This window comes from Passer domesticus, chromosome 2 (genome assembly GCF_036417665.1).
Source record: "Passer domesticus isolate bPasDom1 chromosome 2, bPasDom1.hap1, whole genome shotgun sequence".
NCBI classification, from domain to species: Eukaryota; Metazoa; Chordata; class Aves; order Passeriformes; family Passeridae; genus Passer; species Passer domesticus.
The window spans coordinates 70731160-70752357 of NC_087475.1; the positions used below are offsets into that span (position 1 = coordinate 70731160).

Sequence of the window (21198 nt, forward strand, 5' to 3'; positions counted from 1 at the left end):
AAAGTTTACAACAGCAGGGTGAGCTAATGGAAAAAGAACCACTAAATAAAGCACCAACTGGCCCGGTTTCTAGGCTTGCTTTTAACTTTTTCCCTTTTTTGGCCATTTCAGAAAAGATACTGTGATTTCTCCCACTTTATTTTTAACCAGACATGAAATAGCTAACAAGAACTCTTATCTTTTTCAGAGACATGTTGGTTCAGATTAATGAGATTTGCATCTTAAGAAAATTATTCCAGCTCTGTTGCTGTATTTCCTTGTAAATAAGCAGACAAACAAGAAACTTCAGTTTCTCTGTATATGCTCATGCCCTTACTTGTTAGGGCCAGACACTAAATTTGTACTACACTGAACATAGGGAAACACTATATCACTGCAGATTAATAAATTCAGATCTTTTTAAAGATAGTGTTGTGGTCAATAATATTACAGAACTTCTTATTAGCATATTTTGCAGAATGATTTTCCTTCTGCAAATTTAAACAGAATAAATGTATGTGAGCCTTTACAGCGTGAATAAATGCTCAGTCCTTCTAACACCATCTATGTTTGATGGCTACTTGGTCTTAGCTGAATATGGGAATAATTTGCTTGATTTCTGAGTACAATTATATGTTCTGATGCAGAGCTGGTTTCTTAATTCCTTATAAAAACAATTACCTCCCGCTGCTCTTTAAAGAAAAAATTATGACTCATTTCTGTGGCTCCATCATCCATGTTTAATTTATGTAAATTAATTAATTAATTTATGGTCTGATACCATGTAAGCATCACTGGCATATGAATCCAAATAAATATATAAACTGATTGGAATGTAGAGGTGTCTCAGCACAACTCAAGTGCTTTAAAATTATTAACAAGTCTTCGATGTTCTATTCAAATACAGCTTATTTTCTTATGTTGAAGTGGACTGAGCTTGTAGGACTGTAATTGCTTCTAAGAAAATGTATATGTAAGGGTCTCCACCCTTCATTAGAGTGTAAAAGGGTAGCATCAGGATCACTCAGGTCCTGCTGATTCCTGAATTGATTCACAGATAAGTAAGGGGTTATTTTTCACCCAAGCTGAGGTCATAGCCCAAAATTCTTAGTACACCATTGGAGCAGATGACTCCCCTGAGGTCCTTTCCAACCCAAATTATTCTCCAATTCTGCACTTCTATCACAAAGTACTAAATTGTCTTTGACAGCCCTTTCTTCTGAAGCAAAAAAACCCCTTGTTCTTATAATCCTATATAATGTGGAGGGGGGCAGAAGGGAAGGGGGAGAGAGAGTATCCAAGTTAAACATGAGGTAATGCACTGTGGGATCTGGAACCACAACTGTACAAACTCTGGGATCAGACAATTTATGCAGGACGCTGAAAGCTGACACAGCTGTGTGAGGTTTGCTGTAGATGCTGTCCGAGAGCACACCTGATATAAAGACAAAAGACACAACACCTTTGGAAAATGTGAAACACAAAACTCTGGATGACAAGCATCCCTATGGATCTCATGGAAAAATCCAGTCTGAATTCTTGTTGGAACAGAAGGAAATGCAAGGGCAGATACAGATTATTGGTATGCATGCTTTGTTGCTGAAGGATGTAATCTTTTTTTTTTTTTCCCAAGAGCATAGCAGGGTATTTCTATATGATGTTGACATCTTGGACCAGGTAGAGCAGCGCATACAAGGAAAGTTGAATTTAAAGAACATATCCAATTTTGCTGAGATAACATTGCAGAGCCAGTTATCCTGGCACTGGACCTCATCCTTATGGGGATAAAACCGAGCTGATTTCAGAGGTACTGCGTAATTAATTCTGAAGGAGGCTTTGTCCCTAGTCTTAGGCACATGAACTGCACTTCCACAAAAAAGCAAAATTAAGGAAAATCTATCAAAAAAGAGTAAGATATATAGCAGCATGCTGGTTTATAATTCACTTTGAAGAAAATTAGGCACTATGAAGTACTGAAGTTACTGCTGAGATTTCAGGAACAAAATATATGTTACCAATAATCAGGAGGTATGAAATACTATAAATCATTATTTTCTGACAACCCTGGGATCAGAATTTATGTTTTTTCTTGTTCAAGATGCTACAGAAAAAGCGAGCAGTTGGGCAGTAGGCAGGAACACTCAGTCTTTTGAAGGACTTTTATTTTATTAAGGTTGTCAGTGAAACCCTTAGATAACAGGAGAGACCTAGTGAAATGCTCAGTGCAGGATTTCTTTATGGTTCACTCAGACAATAGCAGTGCCTAACCTGAGAGCACAGCTGCATTCTGATAGCCATGGTCCAGGTGTATAATTAGGGAAAGACACTGCAAGGAAAAAGGGAGAGAGATTCTAAGTGAGCAAAAAGATGAGAGGAGAAGCACAGGGATGAACAGACTTGTCCAAGGTCACAGGGCACGTCAGCACTGCAGACAAAACTCACATCTCCTGACTCCCAATCCAAGAATCACCCAGACAACAGGAGCATGAGACAAAAGATGTAGCTGAACTTTAGGCTGTGTGAATCCAGGGCTCTCAGGGTTGCTCTAACTCTCCTTCTCTGCTGCTCCATCATTAAAAGCAAGATATGATCGCTTGTAACAAACAAATAACCTTGCTTCCGTGTCTGCAGCCATCACCCTCACAACTTACTTCACAATTCTCCTCCCCAAGCTTCCACTCAGCCTGGATTGTTTGATGCCTGCTGCTTTTGTGAAGCTTTTGAAATTAATGCTTTAAAGCCTGTAAGAGAGCTCAGAAGAAAAAAAAAAGAAGACAGTTTTACATTTTTAAAAAGATGCTCTTATTCTCCTCACAGCTGAGTTTTGGTGGCAGCTTGTGAGCAGAATAGTAAGTGGGAGTTTTTGTTGTGTTTTTCCAGGCCAGTCTGGGCTGTGGAGATCCATACTTTTTCTCATTTGTTTTTCATTGCAGTTAGGCCTTTCAAAGTCACCTGCTCAGCAGAGGCTGCCCCTGTGTGGACCAAAGAGAGGGGGGTACACAGTGCTCAACTGGTTGAGTGGGATTGTGCCACTTTCCCCATCTTTGGGGACAAGAAGGTCCTGTATTTCTCCAGCTCCCTCTTCCCCTTCTCTAGTCCTTAGCCAGCCAAGAGTCTATACACCTGCCTGTACACCTACACTGTACACATACAGTGCAAATGCTTCTGTCCATGATCTACACAGACTTCCTCCAGATGTGCTAACTGTCCCTTAGGGAAGAATTAATTCTACACTAACAAAAGAGCTCACACTAACTGCCCAAAAAAATCAAAGTGATCACATGCACCAAAAGGCATGATCCAACCCTCTGGAGAGCAAAACCAACTCTCAGTTCTACAGCTGGCAACCCACCATTACCCTGAGTTAACACCAAGTGGATTGGGAATTTCAAGTCTTCGTCACACTGATAACAACACCACAAATCAGGTGAAATACATCCTGTGAGTGAATGAGCACTGAAATAACTGATGTTTGGCTTGCCTTGTCAGTTCCCAGCCTTCTTACCTTCTAAAGGAGACCTACAGTATCAAATACCAAGATTATAGATCCAAATCCCAGCACATTCCCTACACCTCTCAGTTGCTATCAAAATGCTCTGGCTCCTTCTCCCATCTCAAAATCCCCCTCAGCCTTACACATCACCCACGCAGCCCCAGAGCAGCTGGCAAGGCAAAAGATGCTGTGGAGTGTAGCTGATCATGGCATCATAGAATTATGGAGTGGTTTCGGTTGGAAGATCATTTAGTTCCAACCCCTCTGCCAAAGGTAGGGATGCTACCCACTAAATTGTGTTGCTCAGGGCCCCATGCAACCTGGTCTTGAACATTTCCAGGGATGGGGCATCTACAACTTCTCTGGGCAACCTGTGCCAGTGCCCCACTACACTCTTGAGTAAAGAAATTCTTCCCAACACCTATTCTAAATATCTTCTCTTAGTTTAAAACCATTCCCTGTGTCCTGTATCTATCTGCCAGTGTAAAAAGTTAATTTTCCTCTTTTTTACAAGCCCTCTTTAAGTACTGAAAGGCCACAATCAGGTCTGATGACACCTGTGTGCTACTGGGCAGCTCACACACATATACAGCCTGGTCAGCTGGATGAACCCTTCTGCCAGAACTAGACACTACTTTGAAGGTGGTTTTCACAATGGTTTTATCCATGGTTTTCACAAAGCTTGACAGAAATACATATAGTCATTATAAATGTACAATATCTTTGAGGCTCCTATTTCTTTGCCAAACTGGGCTGAAATGTCCAAGCAATTAAAACTGCTGAGGGAACTTGCAGAGAGACAGATGGATAGGGAGACAGGATGATCACATAAGCTTTTTTTTCCTCCTTGAGGAAAACACACTAAAAAGAAAAAAAAGAAACCTACCCAAATGCATTGTTTGTACTTATGAATTGTTATCACACATAATTAAATTTTGATTTCATTTCTTTACTTTGTATCAGGATAAAATAACAAAAAAATTAGCAATTTTATTCATTTTGATAAAAAATAATTGGAAGAAAATGATCTGTACAAAAGTGTGAAAAATGCTACTGAACCATTTAAAAATTATTTTTCTTCAATAGTTTTCAGAAAGACTTAAACTTTCCTTTCCTCATTTTGCATTCCAAGAATTTAACTGAGAACCTAATGCTGAACTACACTGAATGCATTTTCTAGTTTCTGCTTCTTCACTAAATTGGGAGGAAAAAAAAAAAACACAAAAAACCCAGCATTGTACATTATAGACTAAAATATCTTGAAGGGAGATGATGAAGACTGTTGTTAAAGGCATTTGACTTTGATCATCTTTAGAGGGCGATAAAAAAAAGAAAATAAGATTACCTTGGGAAAAAATACATATGAAATCAGGCAGATTGTAAGGCTTCTGATAAAACAGCACTCTTGGCAAGCTACACTGGAGAGAGAGAGGAAAAAAAAAGGCAGTTCCTCTGTCCGTAATGTGCATTTTTTTTAACATTTACAAATTATTTTTGACTTAGCCACGCAGGGAGCCTACTTTCAACCCTCAATTTGAAAATCATGGAGGCTTTATAAAGTCTTCCACCTGCATCTCTTTTTTGCATCACAGTTCTTTATCCTCTAAAGGATGAAAACCCTGGCATATAAAAACTTTGTTAAGCTGTCACTATCAATAGAGTAAAAAAAAATAATGGTTGACAAAGAAGAAACAAATTGCATCTTCGAATAAGTTTCCTTCATGCTCTTGTTAAAAGCTATAACCTCTGATGTTAACTAAATTTAACCCTTTCTGACCCTTGCGGTGGCCCTTAACCTTTTCTTTATTCTGCTTCCTGTGGTTGCTGAAGAAAACTGGCCCAGTCATTGGAAAAGCGCTCTCTGTTGCACACAAAGCCCCAGCCTGGCTGCTAGTCTGTCAGGAGGGATAGAATAGACGGGGAGGTCAGCACCTGTGCTGAGAAGCAGGTGACAGGGAACTGCTTGGACCATTCTAGGGCAAGTTGTAATAGTTTCTACCCTTTAAATATCGCACTGTAGTTTCGGGTATTCAAGGCAGCGAAGTTCACGTTTTCTTTGTGAATGCAGACTTTAAACAAATTAATCTATTGCTGTTCAACTGACTGTAAAATTAGTAGATTTACTGTTGCAAAAAAAAAAAAAAAAGAAAAAAAAAAAGAAGGGAGCTTTCACTTCCACTTTAATAAGGTCACGGATGTGTCCTAGGCTGCCAACAAAAGCAGCTTTTAAAATCTTCGCAGCTGAACCCAACAACTTGCAAAGGCTGTAGAACAATGTCTTCAATGTACAGTGAAAACTCCTCTCCCTACAGTCAAGATGTAAAACTAGACAGTTAAAAAACTTTCTATACTGTGAACTTTTAACTCTAATTGCATCTCACCCCAGGGACCCACAGGCTTGCTCTATGATTAACATTTTAACAAATTCAGTCAGCCTTGCTTTTCAGGGAGCAAAATTGGTTCTTTGCCTAGATTCAGTAATTCAGCCCAAGCAATTTAATGGCAGAGCATGCATCTTCAAAAGATTTGTTTTAATTCCCACAACAGGGGCAGATTTCAGAAATCAAACAAAACATCATCTGCTTCAACTATATTTGTATATTCTGTGCAGGGCATCAGTTAGCAGTGATCATTTACCACTCACTACAACAAAATTTTGGGGTTTGCTTTAATTTTTTGCTAGAATAAAAATAGAGAAGTTTGTGTAGGAAGCAACTTTCAAAAGCTGTGGATGGAAAAGGAGTAAATGAGCTACTGCAGATCCAGAAATCTGGACCTACTACACACCCAGAATTTCTGTGTCCTTTAAATACATGTTTACTCTGACGTGTTCTCTGCCATATGGCAATGCTCAGCTCAGCACAAGGGAGTTTTTCATCTCAGTTATGTGCGAAAGTCTTTCATAAACACTAACGGGAAAAGGAACACCAAGGAGTGCAAAGGGGAGGCTACAGCCCCTCTCTGAACCAGGGGTCTGCAGGAACACACAGCCACGATTATAACCAGCAGGAAGGTGGAGGGGGGCCATGCCAGCTGCCAGCAGGACTGGGGAATGGGGAGGAGTAAGAGACTCTCCAAGTCTTCCCCAAAGCTTCCCTGCTGAAACGCCCTGTGAAGGAGGGAATTACACAGAAAAAGCAGGAAAACAGAGGTGCACAGGGTAAGCAGCCCTTCAGATGCTCAGTACTTTTGTAAGCACAAGTGTGCATGAGACTAATCACAGATTTACTAATATGAGTGAAAAATCTGCTGTCCCACCCACCCATGCTACTGGTCCATGCCCAAGGGTCCCAGGCATTGCATACACCCAAAAATATCAGTAATAAACTCCTGCTGATCTTGTTTGGCTCTTGAAATTTTTTTTTACCAGATATTCGTATGCACAGCTCCGGTTTAGGAAGCAGCAAGATATTCACCAAGGACCAAGGAAAGGCCAATCCTCCACCCAGAGCCAGCTGGTATGGGCTCCTTGCAGGTGTAAGGCACTTCAGGAGCTTGCTTCCTGCTCCCACAAAATGAGTGATGAAGTCTGAATGGCAGTAAACCATCGCTTCAGGCCTCCAGGTGAACACAGTCATCCAGCTAAGGGCATCCTCACTCTCTGCTGGACATCAGAAACTGCTCACTGTGCCCATAATGAATAGCTTTGGGGGGGATTTTAACTGGGGACTATGCTGGTGCTGGGTTGATGGCTAAACTAGATGATCTTGAAGGTCTCTTCCAACTTGGATGGTACTGTGATTCTTTGATTTTGAAATTAAACCCAAAACACAGAAGGATTGGAACCAGTTTCCAACATCCTCAGGGAATACTGAAACCATCCCCCAGAGATCAGTTGTTAATGTGGAAGAAGTTTCTCAGTAGCATCTTGAGCCTCACAATAATTACTAACATTAATAACATCCACACTAGCAAATCCCTACACTGCTCATGTATGAGGACCAGAAATCTCTCCATCCACCCATCCTTTCCCCTTCTCATATATTTGCATTTAAAATTAGCTGGGGAATGAAATGCCTACAGTTTGGCACAAGGTCTAGCAGAACAGGCCTTAATATGGCACAAAAAATAACAAAGTGAAAACAACAACTTTGTAAGTAAATGTCAAATTAAAAAAAAAAAAGAGGGAAAAAAGGCAAACAAAGTTTAAGGAATTAAAAAGCAAATAAATTACTGAGTGTATTGTCAGAGGTGGGCAGAAGATGATGTGCATCAGGCAAAGTAGAAGGGAGAAAGTTATTATTAACTGCACTTATTATGATAGTGTCTTTCAAATAATTAAGACTGCAGTCTCGCTGTGGCAGGCACATATAAAACATGGCCCCAGGACAATTACAATGTAAACAGACATGAGACAAAGAACAAGGAGAAAGAGTATAATGAACCCCCAGAAAGATCAAGTTAATTGAGGACAAACAGCATTAGAAGGCTGCACTATTTCTTGGCACATTATATTTAATTAGAAAGGCATGAAGTAAAACAAGCATCAGGTTTAAACTTAACAGAATCAAACAATGGAAGAGAGAAGGAATGTGAACTGTATGCTCTGAAGTACCTTGCTTTCATGCAGGTAGTTTTTATCACTAGTGAAGAGGATTATTAGCTTTATTGCTGCTACTAACACTGCTGAAAATTACCTGTCTTGTGGGGATGGTTCTCGGAGTGGCAATAGTCACTAACTGCAAGAGGGCTGCTGACATGCTCTCTTCTAATGCATATTGCAGAGCTGATGATGAAAAAAAATCTCTCCAGGCCTCAGCTCTGCCAAAATTTCCCTTCATGCTTATTCAAATTCCACACTTGATTTCCAGACCATGAAAGGAGCAGTAAAAATCTTTTTTGTTTCGCCTTTTCTTATTGTGGAATATTTCACTCTCCACAACTGGATACTGTAGAATTTCAATAATTTATGTTTCAGTAGCATCAAACTGAGATACAGTTTTCTTAAGCATTCTACTGATGTTAGTGATGGCAATCCCTGCTCCAAAAGAGCTTACAACTCTAAAGGCATAAAGCCTGGGTGAAATAAAAAAAAATAAAAGCACAAAAGAGCAGGATGGAAAAATTCGGCTCTGTTTGCATATAATAGGAGAAGCTACAGTTGTCATGCAGGGTCTTAACACAGCTCACCATCTACTTGGCTAATTCTGTTACTGGCATTTTTCCAAATTCATTACTGCCAGCGAGAACTTTTAATGAGGATAAGGTGATATGAATGAACTTCATATTGTGAACTGATTTAGTGAAGTTTTCTGGGTTTGCATATGACTACCACATGATGTCTTCTGTGAAGATGGATAGCATGAAGCAATGACAGACCTTTTTTTACATGTATGTACCACAATGACAAAACAAAAACAGCGAGCACATGAAACTAAACCATTCTAAGACCACAGTTAAGAACAGTAACCTTTCAACCCAAAATCATAAAGGTCAGGTTTTCATTGCATTTCTTCTTCCTGGACAGAAGAAGGGGAGAGGAAAGAAGGGTCACTTAGCTGTGGCCTAAAGTATGTAAGATAAAAAGTTCTGATTATTTTTAGGCAGGGAGGACAGCTGCTTCCCATAGCTTCATTTTGTACTAAATTCTAAACACAAGCACACGTTCAGTCTGAATGTTGCTCCACTCCTGCGGGGATGGCTAAAGAGCATCCCCCGACAGGCACGAACCCCTGGGCTCCGGAGAGAAGTTCCCAGCACATTCCCGTGCTGGCTGCCTCAGCGTGCTCCTTACAGCTGGGGACACGACGCTTGCACATTAATTTCGGCTCCTCTTCCAAAGGTTTCTGTCTCCAAATTGGACGCAGGAGCTCGCAAACCCGAGGCAGAGCCTCTCCTACCAAAGAAGGTAACAAACCCAAGCAGCCGAGACGCCTTCGGTGTGACTCACGGCGCTGCGGAGCCGCACACGCTGCTGCTGACCCCTGCAGCCCCGGCCGAGCCGAGCGCTGCCCGCAGCCCCACGGGGACGGGGACAGGGACAGGGACACGGGTGTGTTACACAGCCCGCGGCCGGGCTGCATCCGCCTCTGGGGTCAGCAGCACGGGAAGGACACGGCCCTGCTGGAGCGAGTCCAGAGGAGGGACAGGAAGGTGCTCTGAGGGCTGGAGCACCTCTCCCATGGAGACAGAACTGGGGCCGCTCCGTCTGGAGGAGGCTGCGGGAGACCTCACAGCAGCCTTCCAGTGCCCAGTGGGGGCCTGTGGGAAACATGGGAACAGACCTTCTGGCAGGGCCTGCAGTGACAGGACATGGTTTTTAACTAAAAGAGGTAGAGCTAGACTAGAGGTTAGGAAGAAGTTTTTAGACGCAAGGTGGTGAAATATAGTCACTGGTTGCTCAGATGAATGAAACATTCAAGGTGAGGACACACATGGCTCTGAGCAACCTGATGGAGTTGAAGCCGTTCCTGCTCTCCTGCTTACTGCAGAGATTAGAGAAGATGAGCTTTAAAAATCCTTTCCAACTCAAACCCAAATTCTCTGATTCTATGCCTCAACACACACACACAAAGCCCTCAGCACCCACATAATCCCCGCTCGCAGCAACAACCTGCCCTGCAGGGATGGCGCCAGGGCACAGCGCGGGCCCTGTCCCAGCCTGGCCCTCACACCAGGGCAGCGCAGCCAAGGCACAGCGGGAGCCCACAGAGCCGGGCACGGGCACGGGAACAGCAGCTCCCAACAACGGCGCGCACGGAACCGGGCACGCCACGTGTGTCGGCCTGGACACGCGGGAGCACACAGGGACCGGGCATAGGGACACAGGGACACGGAGATCCCGCTGGCACTGCCGCACCCACACGCGCGCTCCCGCGGGCGCGCCCCGGCGGGCGGGGAGCGAGGGAGGTGCGCGAGGAGGAAGAGGAAGAGGAGGAGCAGGAGGAAAAGGAAGAAGGAGAGGCGGGGCGTTCCGCAACTTCCCGGCGGCTCGGGCCGGTCCCTCGGCTGCTTCGGCGGGCTGGGGCCGGCGGTTCGGCCCGGCTCGGCCCGGCCCGGCCCGGCGGGCAGGTAAGAGAGGGTCACAGGGAGCGCGGGTCACGCACACGGGCACGCCACAGTGACCTCGGCCACACGCAGAGCCGCGAGGGCGGACACGACGGGGCACGGCCACACACCCGCGTACAGCCCTTCTTCCCTGCTTGCAGGAGGGACACCCGCGGGAAGCAGGCCGCCTCCTACGGGATGCCGCCCCAGTCCCGTGACGGCCGCCCGGCTCGGGAAGCGCGGCTGCTCCCGCGGGTCCCAGTGTGCCCGGAGCTGCCCGCTCCTTAGAGCTCCCGCCCAGCGAAGTCAGCCGGCCTTGCCAGCACCAGGATGAGCGAAACGCACAACGCGAAACACACGTGTCTTAGCCGTGTTAGGCAAAGAAAAACCCTTCCATAAAAAGTTGTTTTCTTTCAGACAGCTAAGGCTAGATTTATTAGATTGAAATAGTGTCAGAGAATGAAGGAGGATACCAATAACATCATGTGTTTAGCAGAGCAAGGTCAACATTTCCTTCAAACAAGCTGCTGTTCCATTGGTGAGATACTGTTACTTATTTTTATAAATCAGTAGCTCTCAAAGGCAAGCCAGGCTCCTCTGAATGGATGATGAATTTAATTATATCATTCAGTAATGGAGTAGTGATACCTAGATTGCGGACCAAGTCTGCAGTGCATGATCCAGAGCTGGTTTATGAAACCATTAAAAAAAATAAGGACATCGTGGCTCTTGCGTAGCTGCACTGATGAGGCACAGAGATACTTGGGTGTTGGCAGTGGGTGTTCAGTCATAGGGCAGTTGTCACAGCCAGAAAAAAAGCTGTTTTTACAGGGGTCTGGACTGGGCAGAGCCCGGAGCAGGAAGGGAAGGTAGCTCTACCAGCTGGTTTTAGGCTGCTGTGGAAATCCTGTTACTTCTCTCCTGTGGCAAGCTTGAGTTCTGCATCTAGCTGTAGCACACAGCTGTTATCAGACTGCCCTGTTCATGAACTCCTCTGGCTCCTCCTTCAAGCAGTTTGCATGGACATTGACCCTACTGCTGAGGTATAAAATCCATCCCAGGCTCCAGACTGTCCCCTTTTCACACTAAGTTATTCACAAGCAAGTAATTTTACTTGTTCCTGTGCCAACACTCCATAGAATTATAAATAGCTTTTTATCCTTGCTGATGGTTTACCTTTTCCATGAGTATGTATGCACATGGATGCATGTTTACACAATGTCATATATGTGTGTGTATATATATATGTGTATGCATGCATGTATTTATAGAGCAGAGTCACATTCCCTCCTGGGCAAAAGAGGTCTCACTCTTGCCAACTCCTCTGGTATGACACACGTTTGGTTTCCTGCATCATCTTTGGCTTTTCCTGTAATTGCACCCTTTTAAACAAAAAATAGGAAAACTGCAGAAAATACTCACAGTTTGCTCTTTATTTCCAGAGTTTTTTGCAGCTGTTAGAAAATGGATGATTTCTGAAGGTCTGAACAAAATGCAAATAATGGGCAGTTGCAGCAAAATTGCCAGGGGGAATTCATGAACCGGGGAAGAATGGGGGAAAAAAATCCAATGGAAGAAATGTCTCAAAGATGAGTTTCAGTAGTCTTCAAGCATGGGTATATTTTGAAGCATATTTGAAAGTTTATAGCTTCGTGTGTACCGTGTCAGGATAGATGCCTCTAACTATTTAGATTAAAATTTGAAAGTGAGGAAAAAGGAACTAGAAGTATTGGGTTCTCTAAAGGAGATCAGGCTCAGATTTTAAGATACAGAAGGTAACGTCAACTCATACATTTTGCTCATTTGTCAGATTTTCTCTCTGGGTTAAATCCCTTTGTTAGTGTAAAATGACTGTTGGTTGATGATTCCGTATAGTAGCACCCTTTTAAAAGAGCAATTCAAAACACTAGGGTTTACTGAACTGAAGTCAAGTCTTTCTAATGTAACTAGAAGAATCTAACTGATGGGGTAACTTGTTTTTTCTTCTTCCTCAGAATGACTGCCTTGTGCACAATGAAATATTTATGTCAAGTGACCAGAAATGAGAGCACATATGCAAAAAGGTTCTTTGGTACTCTTCTGACACAGACAGCACAAAATTGGCTCTTTTCTCCATTCTGGATGGTGGTACCTGACCCTAGGAAGTCAGCTGCGTTTGGGCTTACTCAGCCATTTTGTACAGATGAAAAATCTCACGCACAACCAAAGAGTAAAGCAGCATTTGGAAGTGTTGGGCGAAGGATTCCCTATCGTATTTTGCACGTAATCAACCAGGATGGGGAGAGCTTAGGAAACATGCACCGAGCAGAGGCACTCAGACTTATGGATGAACATGGCCTGAAACTGGTTCTGCTTCGTGAGAACGTAGAACCTCCAGTTTACAGACTAATGACTGGGCAGCAGATTCACGAAGAACAGCTGAAACGTGCAGAGAAGAAAAAAGCAAGTCCAAAGCCAGGTACGTGCACTGTAAACTCTACAATACTGAGGACTTTGAAAAATGCTGCATTAAAAGTGGTTTCAACAGATTAAATCCTCTTACTTGTATTTGTGTAAATCCAAAGCAATGTCACTGCAGTCCATGCTATTAAGGATTTGCAGTGGTGAAAATAAAATTTTGGATTAGTCCAGTCTTCCACAGAGAAGCCTTCTATTGCCCTCTCAGGATTTGCTATTTTGGCATCTGCTGACATATTAAAAAAATGTCTTTACGTGAGTGAAACCAGGCTCTGGTTCCTTGAGACTGAATTTCTGTTCTTTTACTAAGGTGTAGAGTGACAGGCAGTTTTCACAAACTTAAGGACCAGATACACCAATATAATGATATAGTTTGTCATCAGTAGTCATGAAATGCTCTCTTCCTCATTTGCTGCTAGGAAGACTAAAGTCTGCAGTCCTTTCTTGTACAGAGTAAGAGAACTTTTTCAATATTTAACACTTTTCAATTTTTTTTTTTTTGCTCCAGCACTTTAACAAACTGAGTTTGGCGAAGAGGTTTTAGAAAAGGCATGTGACCTTGTATCCCTCAGGCTAATGAAGATAGTTGTGCTTTGAGCAGAGTTCTGATTTTAGAGGAGAGCGTTATTGTGGTAGTGAGTTGCTCTGTTCAAGAAACCACAAAAATATTACTCAGATGTAACTGCTTTAGAGAAACTTGAAGGAGGAAGAGACTGTAGATTGTTCAAATATATTACAAGGCATTGTCATACTTCCAGTTGAATATTGCACTCACCACTCAATAAAATGGGCTTGAGATGAAGAGCTATCTAACGTCTAAGAGCTGTTACCTTCAGCTGTCCTATGTGCAGAACACAGGAATTTGCACACTAAGTCTTTAATTCCAGATCCAATGCTTACCTGTTTGTTAGAGCTACATTGTGGATCATATGAACAAGACTGTAATTAAAAATATCTTAAGCCTTCTGACCCTGAAGAGATTTTCCCTGTGTGCCTCAAACTCAGTCTCCCATTTACAGCAGTGAGTGTGAGAGTGGTGCATGCTGAGGCAATGAGATGGAGAGAAAGCAGCATGGGAGGAGGGAGTCAAGCAGACAAAGCACCATAAGATTTGAGAGAAAGCTTTAAAAGAGAGCAACTAGTACAGGTTTGTCAAGTGTTAAGCCAACAGACTTTCAGTTCTGTTTTAAACAGGGGTGGTTCAGAAGGAGTTATCCTTTTCTTCAGCTATTGCCAAGAATGACTTGGAGACCAAGACTAAACAGATAGCACAGTGGATTGAGAAGAGACACCATGTTAAAGTTACCATCCGGCAAGCAAAAGGCAGCAGTACAGACATGGTAAGTGCACTCCTGGAAGTTGGACCAGTCAATGTCATTAAACAGCTGCAGCTGTATTGACCTTCCTTACTGGGTACTGCCACAGTTTTTAGTATCTCAGAGGAGATCTAGGTCCCATGCAAGTAGTGGTTGCCTGCCTTAAGCTGTGCCTGTTCAAACACTGGTGAAGAAGAGTAGTCCCAGAGAGACAGTTCAAATATCATGCTTCATTAAGAATCCAGCTGCTGGACTGGGGCCAGTGAAATTTTCTGTTCTATGGCTTTAGCTGGATTATTTCACCAACAGTTCTTCTTCTGAAGCTGTATTTATGCAACTTTGGCTAAGGTTAGGTGTCCATTCCTACATCAAAAACTATTGGAATGGTGTTCCAAGACTAGCAAAGCGAACATCGCTAAAAATGTTAAGCAGCTGATGGCAAGTTCCCAGTATAATTGCAGGGCCTTGAGACTTCAGTGTCGTTCACAAAAATGGATTTTTTATAAATATTCTGTGTAATTTTTATAAATATTTTGTGTAATCCACAAAAATGGATTTTTTATAAATATTCTCGTTTTTTTCTCCTTGTAATGGCTGTAGTGAATTAGGTGTTCTTGACAATAGTCTCAACTAAATTGCTGGGGAAAATTGTAATAGCATTTCATCCAAAAAGAACAAAACTTTTTGTAGGAAGGTAAGCTCACAGGGAAGAAGTAACAGAAGTGATGATGGGAGGAAACAGAACATTTCATGACATAGTCCTGATTTACATTGTCCTTGAAGGCTTAATAATGAAGTTAGGAATTCAGTGTGTTACATGAATGCACTGTTACTCAGTTCAATACTACTAGGTCCTGCTAACCTTAGAACAATACTCCCCCTTAACAAAAAAGCCTCATATAATAATATATCTGAATCTAGAGGCAGAGGAGGGTGGAGAAGAGTCAGATGCAGACCACTCTTAATGGACACCCTTAAAGAGCAAAACACTGTGAGTCAGCAGTACAGCCTAAATGTTAGGAAACGGCTGGATCCCCCTCTAGTGACTTGCCTAAACCTCCTTATGAGTAAAGAATTGTTAGGAAAGGACAAGAAGTGCTCAAACTAGGACTAGCAACTAGCTTGGTTCAGCTAATAGCTAAAGTAATCAGATCATGTTATTACAGAGCAGCTTGAAATATTTTTCTACCTGTATTTGTGCATTCATTTAGTTCCATTTTCATTTTTCTCCTCCTCTTTAGTTCATGCTTTTTGATCAGATTTTGGAGACTGTGTCGGAGAAAGCAACTTATCTTTCCAAGCCAAAAGTTGCTAGAGAAGGAGTGAGTACCTGTGTTTTCAGGCACATGTCTGACAAAGAGTTGAAAGAACACCAGAAGATGGAAATAAAGAAAAACAATACAGTAAAGAAAGATGAAAATGAAGATCTGAAGTCAAATGAGTTGCATCAATGACTTTCTGAAGCAGTGTAAACAATATATATTTATTTAAAAAATAAAATTTTAAAACATTAACTTCATCTAAAGTTATTGTTGAATTTTGCCTTGGTCATTCCATGAAGAACACTGTCTTGGTTAAGCTTTGCTATAGAGTCCGAATTTCAACAGCTGGTATTCCATTTTCCACAAGCTTATCTGCTGTCTTGCTTTCCATCACAACCTCATCCTTTCCTGGCTGTGTTTTAGGAGGAATGTAGCCACTGAGACGAGAGGCTAAGCTCCTCTTGGGACGAGAACGCTTTGCCTGGCAGAAACAGATCCAGAATTAGCAAACTTAACGTATCTGTGGAGCAGAGACTACTGTTGTGGTAGGGGAAAAAAGAAATCAAAGTAGAGGCCAGGACTGCATTAGCTAAAGGAGGTTCATAAATTAAAAATCTCACAAATTATATAGGTATTTGACCTGTTTTCCTGCTTGAAAACAGGTGAAAATGCTCAAAACAGGTGAAGTTTACCCTCCTCTGCAGTGATAGGGTAGGGATGAGAATACTTTTTCCAAGAGTGTAACTTACTTTCAAGTTCAGCTTTCTCTTTTCAGGATCATGTACAACTGCATGCCTTGCTAGGCTCTGCTGCAGTTACAAAGAGCAGGGGAAAAAAAAAAGGGGGTTCAGTTTATAATTTTAGATAATGGGATTCAGATCAGAACAGCTAAAAAAACACATACCTTCATTGCAAACACTTTTCCACAGCCTGGGTAATCACAAGAGAATGGTTTTTTCTCCTCATGAAAGGAGAGGATGTGGCTTTGAAGGTTAAATAAAGTTGTGTACGTTCTTCCACATCCTTCTCTGGGGCAGCGGCAGACTTCCCTCTCCACAGCGTGTGTCTTTTGATGCTGCTTGAGGTAATCCTTCCGTTTAAAAGTTTTGTTACATTCACTGCAGACTATTGGCTCTAAGTGGGAGAAAGAAAGGCAGAGTATAAATAAACAATTTCTTAAGCAGCCCAGAATCAAACCATAGTGGTCTATTAGAACAATGCCAAAATCAATATGAAATGCAAGGAACTTAAAGACTTCAGGAGGATAATGCAGTATGAATTATCCAGATCTGAAATCCTACATAAAACAATTTTCTGTTAACTGAATCACTAAGTTATTATTATACTGAGCAGCATTTTCATCAAAGGTCTAGCTGGAATGACAGTCACTTTACCAATAAAGTTAGTAGACAAGTTTGGGACACGCTGACAAGTTGATGAAATGAGTACAGCAAGGACTTCAGATTAACAGTTGGTTTCCTATTTGTATCATAAGTTTCCTATTTGTATCATAAGTTACTAAAGCATTTGGAATTTACCTGCATGACTGACTTTATTATGTTTCAGAAGCTCTGTCCACGTTTTGCCGATATATGAGCAGTTTTCCTTCTTACATGCGTAGCCTGTTGGATGGGACAGATGTTTACAATCAGAGGGTCTGGCAAACAGTCCAGTTTTACAAGGGGGAACTCCACTTCCAGCATTTGAAAATTAAAAGCCAGTTATTTCTTGTGTCTTCCCATATTGTACAGGAATGGGATAAGAGACAATAAAAAAATCAACACAAATTAGAACAAGAGAAAATCCTAGCAGTTTTAAGTAAGAAGCCTTGTATCACTGACACCAGTTGTCCAGAGAGGTTGTGGGAGCCCTAACCCTGGAACCATTCAACACCACTGGATGTAGTCCTCAACAACCTGGTCTAACTGGCCCCACCTTGAGCAGGGAGCTGGACCAGATGACCTCTAGAGACCTTTCTGACCTAAATGATTTTGTGAAACTCTCTCTCCTTGCCTCAGTAAAGCTACTTCCTCCCCAGCCATGCACTTTCTCTCAAATAGATGAAAATAACTAGTAATACATATTATTTACATATAAATATTTATCTTGCATATTAAAAAGAAATACTGACCATACAGTAGTATTCCAGAGTACAAAGAGATTCTACCACGCTATCAGGCAGGAACCACAGAAAGGCAATACTATTTAAATCCCAGGACTGGAATGCTCAAAAACCTTGTTTTAAGGGAATCACAGTACAAATCACAGCCTTCTGGGTACTCTTCCTAGTCTGTTGGGTTTATTTTATTTGGTTTTGGTTTTTTCCTATCACTGGAAAGCTGGTTATCTGTCAGTGAAAGAATGGATAGGAGGGCAGCAGGATTAGCTCAAACATACATGGCCACATTATGATGATTTCACTTAAAAGCCTCTCACATAGGTTCATTAATAGCTAAAAATACACATGGTTCTGCCAAGGCTCCATAGGAAATTTGTGACAGAATTGGCAACTGAATCTAAGCTCTGGACATCTATGCTAATGCCTTTACCACCAGCCCATCTCCAAAAGATGGATTATTTGCAAGGAAGAACCTCAGGAAAAGAAATAACTGAAGGGATCCTGAGCTCTGCTCAGACTGCCACAAACACACTCTAACTGAACACTGCAGTGCCCTGCAGTTATATCCCACGTCACTATTCAAAATGGGTGTTCTTGTCTTGATCACTAAGCCCAGAACACTTTCAGACTGTCATGCACCCGTGCATACTCTGCACAGGAGGCAGTCCTTTCCCTCTGCTGAAACATAACCTTACAAAGAAAAAAACAGTTTTACCTTCATGTATCTTCTCATGCCGCTTTAGTCGACTTGGAGTAGAGAAACACTTTCCACATCCTTCTTTATTACATCTAGGTACAAAATAACAGTAGTTTCATTTCTTTCACCGTATCTAAGTATTTTTTGTTAAGTCAAGAACAATTAAAATTAAGAAAATAATCCAAGTTTCCCTTTGCTTGCTGATCTGTGTGTGTCCCTCCACCTTGTAAAAGTAAATTCTGTAATAGTTTTTTAATAGACATGGATGACTTTGAGAGTTAGAACTATAGTATGATTTTCAAATATACAGCAAGTTGAGCTTTAGCTGAAGAGTCAAGCCTTGTACCATCTCCACACAGCAGGCTCTTCACACATAGAACAACAGAAAGTGGAAAGTTTAAGTGGTTTGTGCAGAACCAGACATTTTTGTCTGTCATCCAATCATAGTAGTGCATTTCACTGAAGTGGAAGGAACACTCATGTTAAGTGTGACCCACCTATAAGGTATACAAGACTGAACTTTGCTTTTAGCACCTCTATAGTCACGTGTTACCCAAATGGAGCTGCAATGCACAGTTTCCAAGATTAGTGTCCATGTCTCTCCCCTTTTTCTAGGTACTACTCACTACTCAATGTCAGCCAAGTCACTGCTTCTTACTGAGAAATAAAGGTGGCTGCATTTTTAATTACTGTGCAAGCTCTAATGCCTGTATTTCAAATGATGAACTAAAAACAGGGTGTGGGGGGTTGTTGTGTTATTTTTTTATTAAACTGCTAGAATGCTGAAGTTACAGAGCACCAAGATTGTTGCACAAAGCAGATCACTGAGCAAAGGACTAGTACAACAAATATACTTGCAGCCCTGACTACAAACTGATTTATTTTTTCTTTTTTCTGCCACATTAATGAAAAGGCTAAGAAAAACACTGCAGATGGAAATAGGTGCATTAAGTGTTAAAGTTCAGTATTAAAATTATCCACATACTTGAAGGGAGGCTCATTGGTGTGGTGACACTGATGAACTTTAAGTTGTTGATGCTTCTTGAAAGACTTGTTACAGCCTTCAAAGTCACACTATTGAGGAAATTAAGTTATCATTAGAGGCCAAACGTTGACAGTTCAGTTCACATGTTTGCTGAAAACCCTGTCATGGTATTTGAACTTATACAAGTACCACATAATAACAAGTTGAAGTATTTCACCAGATACACAAGAAAGAGCTTGTTTAGCCTCCACTGTACAGTGCAAAGGTAATTACTCACCACATATTGCTTTTGCTGATTCTGATGCTTGCGCTCAACGTGCTTCTTCATGTTTGATTTTGTTCCAAATTTCTCATTGCACCCATCAGCTGTGCACCTGCAAATGAACTGCATTTTTTATTACTGCTGTCAGTGACTTGTTCCCTAGGCAGGTACAGAAATCATCGCACAAGAACAGCACATAAAGAATTACTGAAACTCACAACTCAAATGCAGAAGTTTGCTTTGAAGACACTAAAATCCAGAGATTAAGTTAGCCTTTTAATAATGTATTCTTGTGGGAGATCTGCCCAATCCTTTAAGCATTTGTTACAGATCACTGCCGGAACGGGGGGTTTGATCCCACCCCGTGTACACACTCTTATGGCAGTGCCCATGACACCAAAGGCATGCATGCCTTCTACCACCGCCCTGTTTTAACTTCCTTTCCTTACGGAAAAACGCACTTCAGCTTAAGAGGTAAAAACTTGGGCCTTACTCGAAGGGCTTTTCCCCGGTGTGCGTGAGGAGGTGTCGGGCGCGGTGGAAGTCCCGGGTGAACCCCTTGCCGCAGCCTTCATAATCGCAGACATAGGGCCTCTGAAAGAGAGCAGCGGTCCTAGGGCCAAACCCGCCCCCGCGGAGGCTCGGCCGTCCCGGGAGCCCATCCTGCCGGCACCGGGCCGCCCCGGCCGCACGGCGCAGCCCCGGGAGCCGCGGCCGCCCCGGGCGGGTGAGGCGGCCTGCCCGGTCCCCACGCCGCGGTCACACACAGCCCTCCCGCCCAGCCGCCGCGGCTCACCTCGCCCGTGTGCCGGCAGAGGTGGGCGGACAGCCGCCAGGCCTTGCTGAAGGTGGCGTCGCAGCCGGGGAAGGAGCAGATGTACGGGCGGACGAGCAGCACGCTGCCGCCACCGCCGGCCCCGCCGCCGTCCCCCGGCGCGCCGGCCATGCCGCAGGGCACGTGACCGGGCGCGTGGGCGGGGCGGCGGCGGCGCGTGCTCGGTGTGGCGGGCTGGGGCGCTGAGGGGCTCGGGGGAGCTGCGGGAGCTGCTGCTGTCGCTGTGTGCCGGGAGCCCCTCACAGAGTACGGAATGTCCTGAGCTGGGAGGGACTCGCAAGCGTCATCGAGTGCAGCTCCTGGCCCTGCGCAGCACCATCGCCAAGGGTCACACCATGGGCCTGAGAGCGTTGTCCAAATGCTCCTTGAGCTCTGTCAGGCTGGTGCTGTGACCTCCTCCCTGGGGAGCCTGTGCCAGTGCCCAGCCACTCTCTGGGTGAAGAACTTATTTCTAATATCCAGCCTAAACCTCCCCTGACACAACTTCAGGCCATTCTCTCCAGTCCTGTCACTGGCACCACAGGGCAGAGATCAGTGCCTGCCCCTCTCTTCCCCTCTCGAGGAAGCTGTGGCTGCAGTGAGCTCTCCCTGCAGGATGAGCACACCGATGGCTGAGGAGCAGCTCCTCACACAGCTTCTCCACACTCCTCACCATGCTTGTTTACCTCCTTTGGATGTTCTCTAACAGTTTAATGTCTTTCTTGTATTGTGGCGCCCAGAACTGCCCCCAGCACTGGAGGTGTGCCTGCTCCAGAGCAGAGCAGGACGATCCCGTCCTGTGCCTGGCTGGCCATGCTGTACCTGAT

General features: G+C 43.3%; 2 protein-coding genes across 4 annotated transcripts; one reads left to right on the forward strand and one right to left on the reverse strand.

The window, feature by feature from the left end:
* Positions 1–10340: 10340 nt before the first annotated feature.
* Positions 10341–15746, forward strand: MTIF3 (mitochondrial translational initiation factor 3). Of its 3 annotated transcripts, none has more exons than XM_064409145.1 (4): positions 10341–10483; positions 12454–12917; positions 14111–14256; positions 15474–15746. In XM_064409145.1, exons 2-4 carry the CDS (start codon positions 12455–12457, stop codon positions 15684–15686), a joined length of 822 nt encoding a protein of 273 aa, XP_064265215.1. In that variant the 5' UTR covers positions 10341–10483; position 12454; the 3' UTR covers positions 15687–15746. The 3 variants fall into 3 exon arrangements, with proteins under 3 accessions (XP_064265215.1, XP_064265214.1, XP_064265213.1); XM_064409144.1 differs by lacking the exon at positions 10341–10483 and adding an exon at positions 11620–12075; XM_064409143.1 differs by lacking the exon at positions 10341–10483 and having other exon boundaries at positions 14144–14256.
* Positions 15697–20538, reverse strand: GTF3A (general transcription factor IIIA). Its single transcript, XM_064409142.1, has 9 exons — positions 20354–20538; positions 20051–20151; positions 19573–19669; positions 19296–19384; positions 18329–18402; positions 17033–17116; positions 16399–16628; positions 16244–16303; positions 15697–15975 (listed from the first exon to the last, which is right to left on the reverse strand). Exons 1-9 carry the CDS (start codon positions 20501–20503, stop codon positions 15817–15819), a joined length of 1044 nt encoding a protein of 347 aa, XP_064265212.1. The 5' UTR covers positions 20504–20538; the 3' UTR covers positions 15697–15816.
* Positions 20539–21198: the final 660 nt, after the last annotated feature.

Excerpts from the sequence above, each read along its gene's own strand:
- MTIF3 (XM_064409145.1), top strand. The coding sequence starts at position 12,455 with ATGACTGCCTTGTGCACAATGAAATATTTATGTCAAGTGACCAGAAAT. Across the intron at positions 12,918-14,110 it reads AAAAGCAAGTCCAAAGCCAG|GGGTGGTTCAGAAGGAGTTA; the intron begins GTACGTGCACTG and ends TGTTTTAAACAG. Across the intron at positions 14,257-15,473 it reads AAGGCAGCAGTACAGACATG|TTCATGCTTTTTGATCAGAT; the intron begins GTAAGTGCACTC and ends CCTCCTCTTTAG.
- GTF3A (XM_064409142.1), bottom strand. The coding sequence starts at position 20,503 with ATGGCCGGCGCGCCGGGGGACGGCGGCGGGGCCGGCGGTGGCGGCAGC. Across the intron at positions 19,670-20,050 it reads ACCGGGGAAAAGCCCTTCGA|GTGCACAGCTGATGGGTGCA; the intron begins GTAAGGCCCAAG and ends GTTCATTTGCAG. Across the intron at positions 17,117-18,328 it reads GCATGAGAAGATACATGAAG|GCTACGCATGTAAGAAGGAA; the intron begins GTAAAACTGTTT and ends CCCATCCAACAG.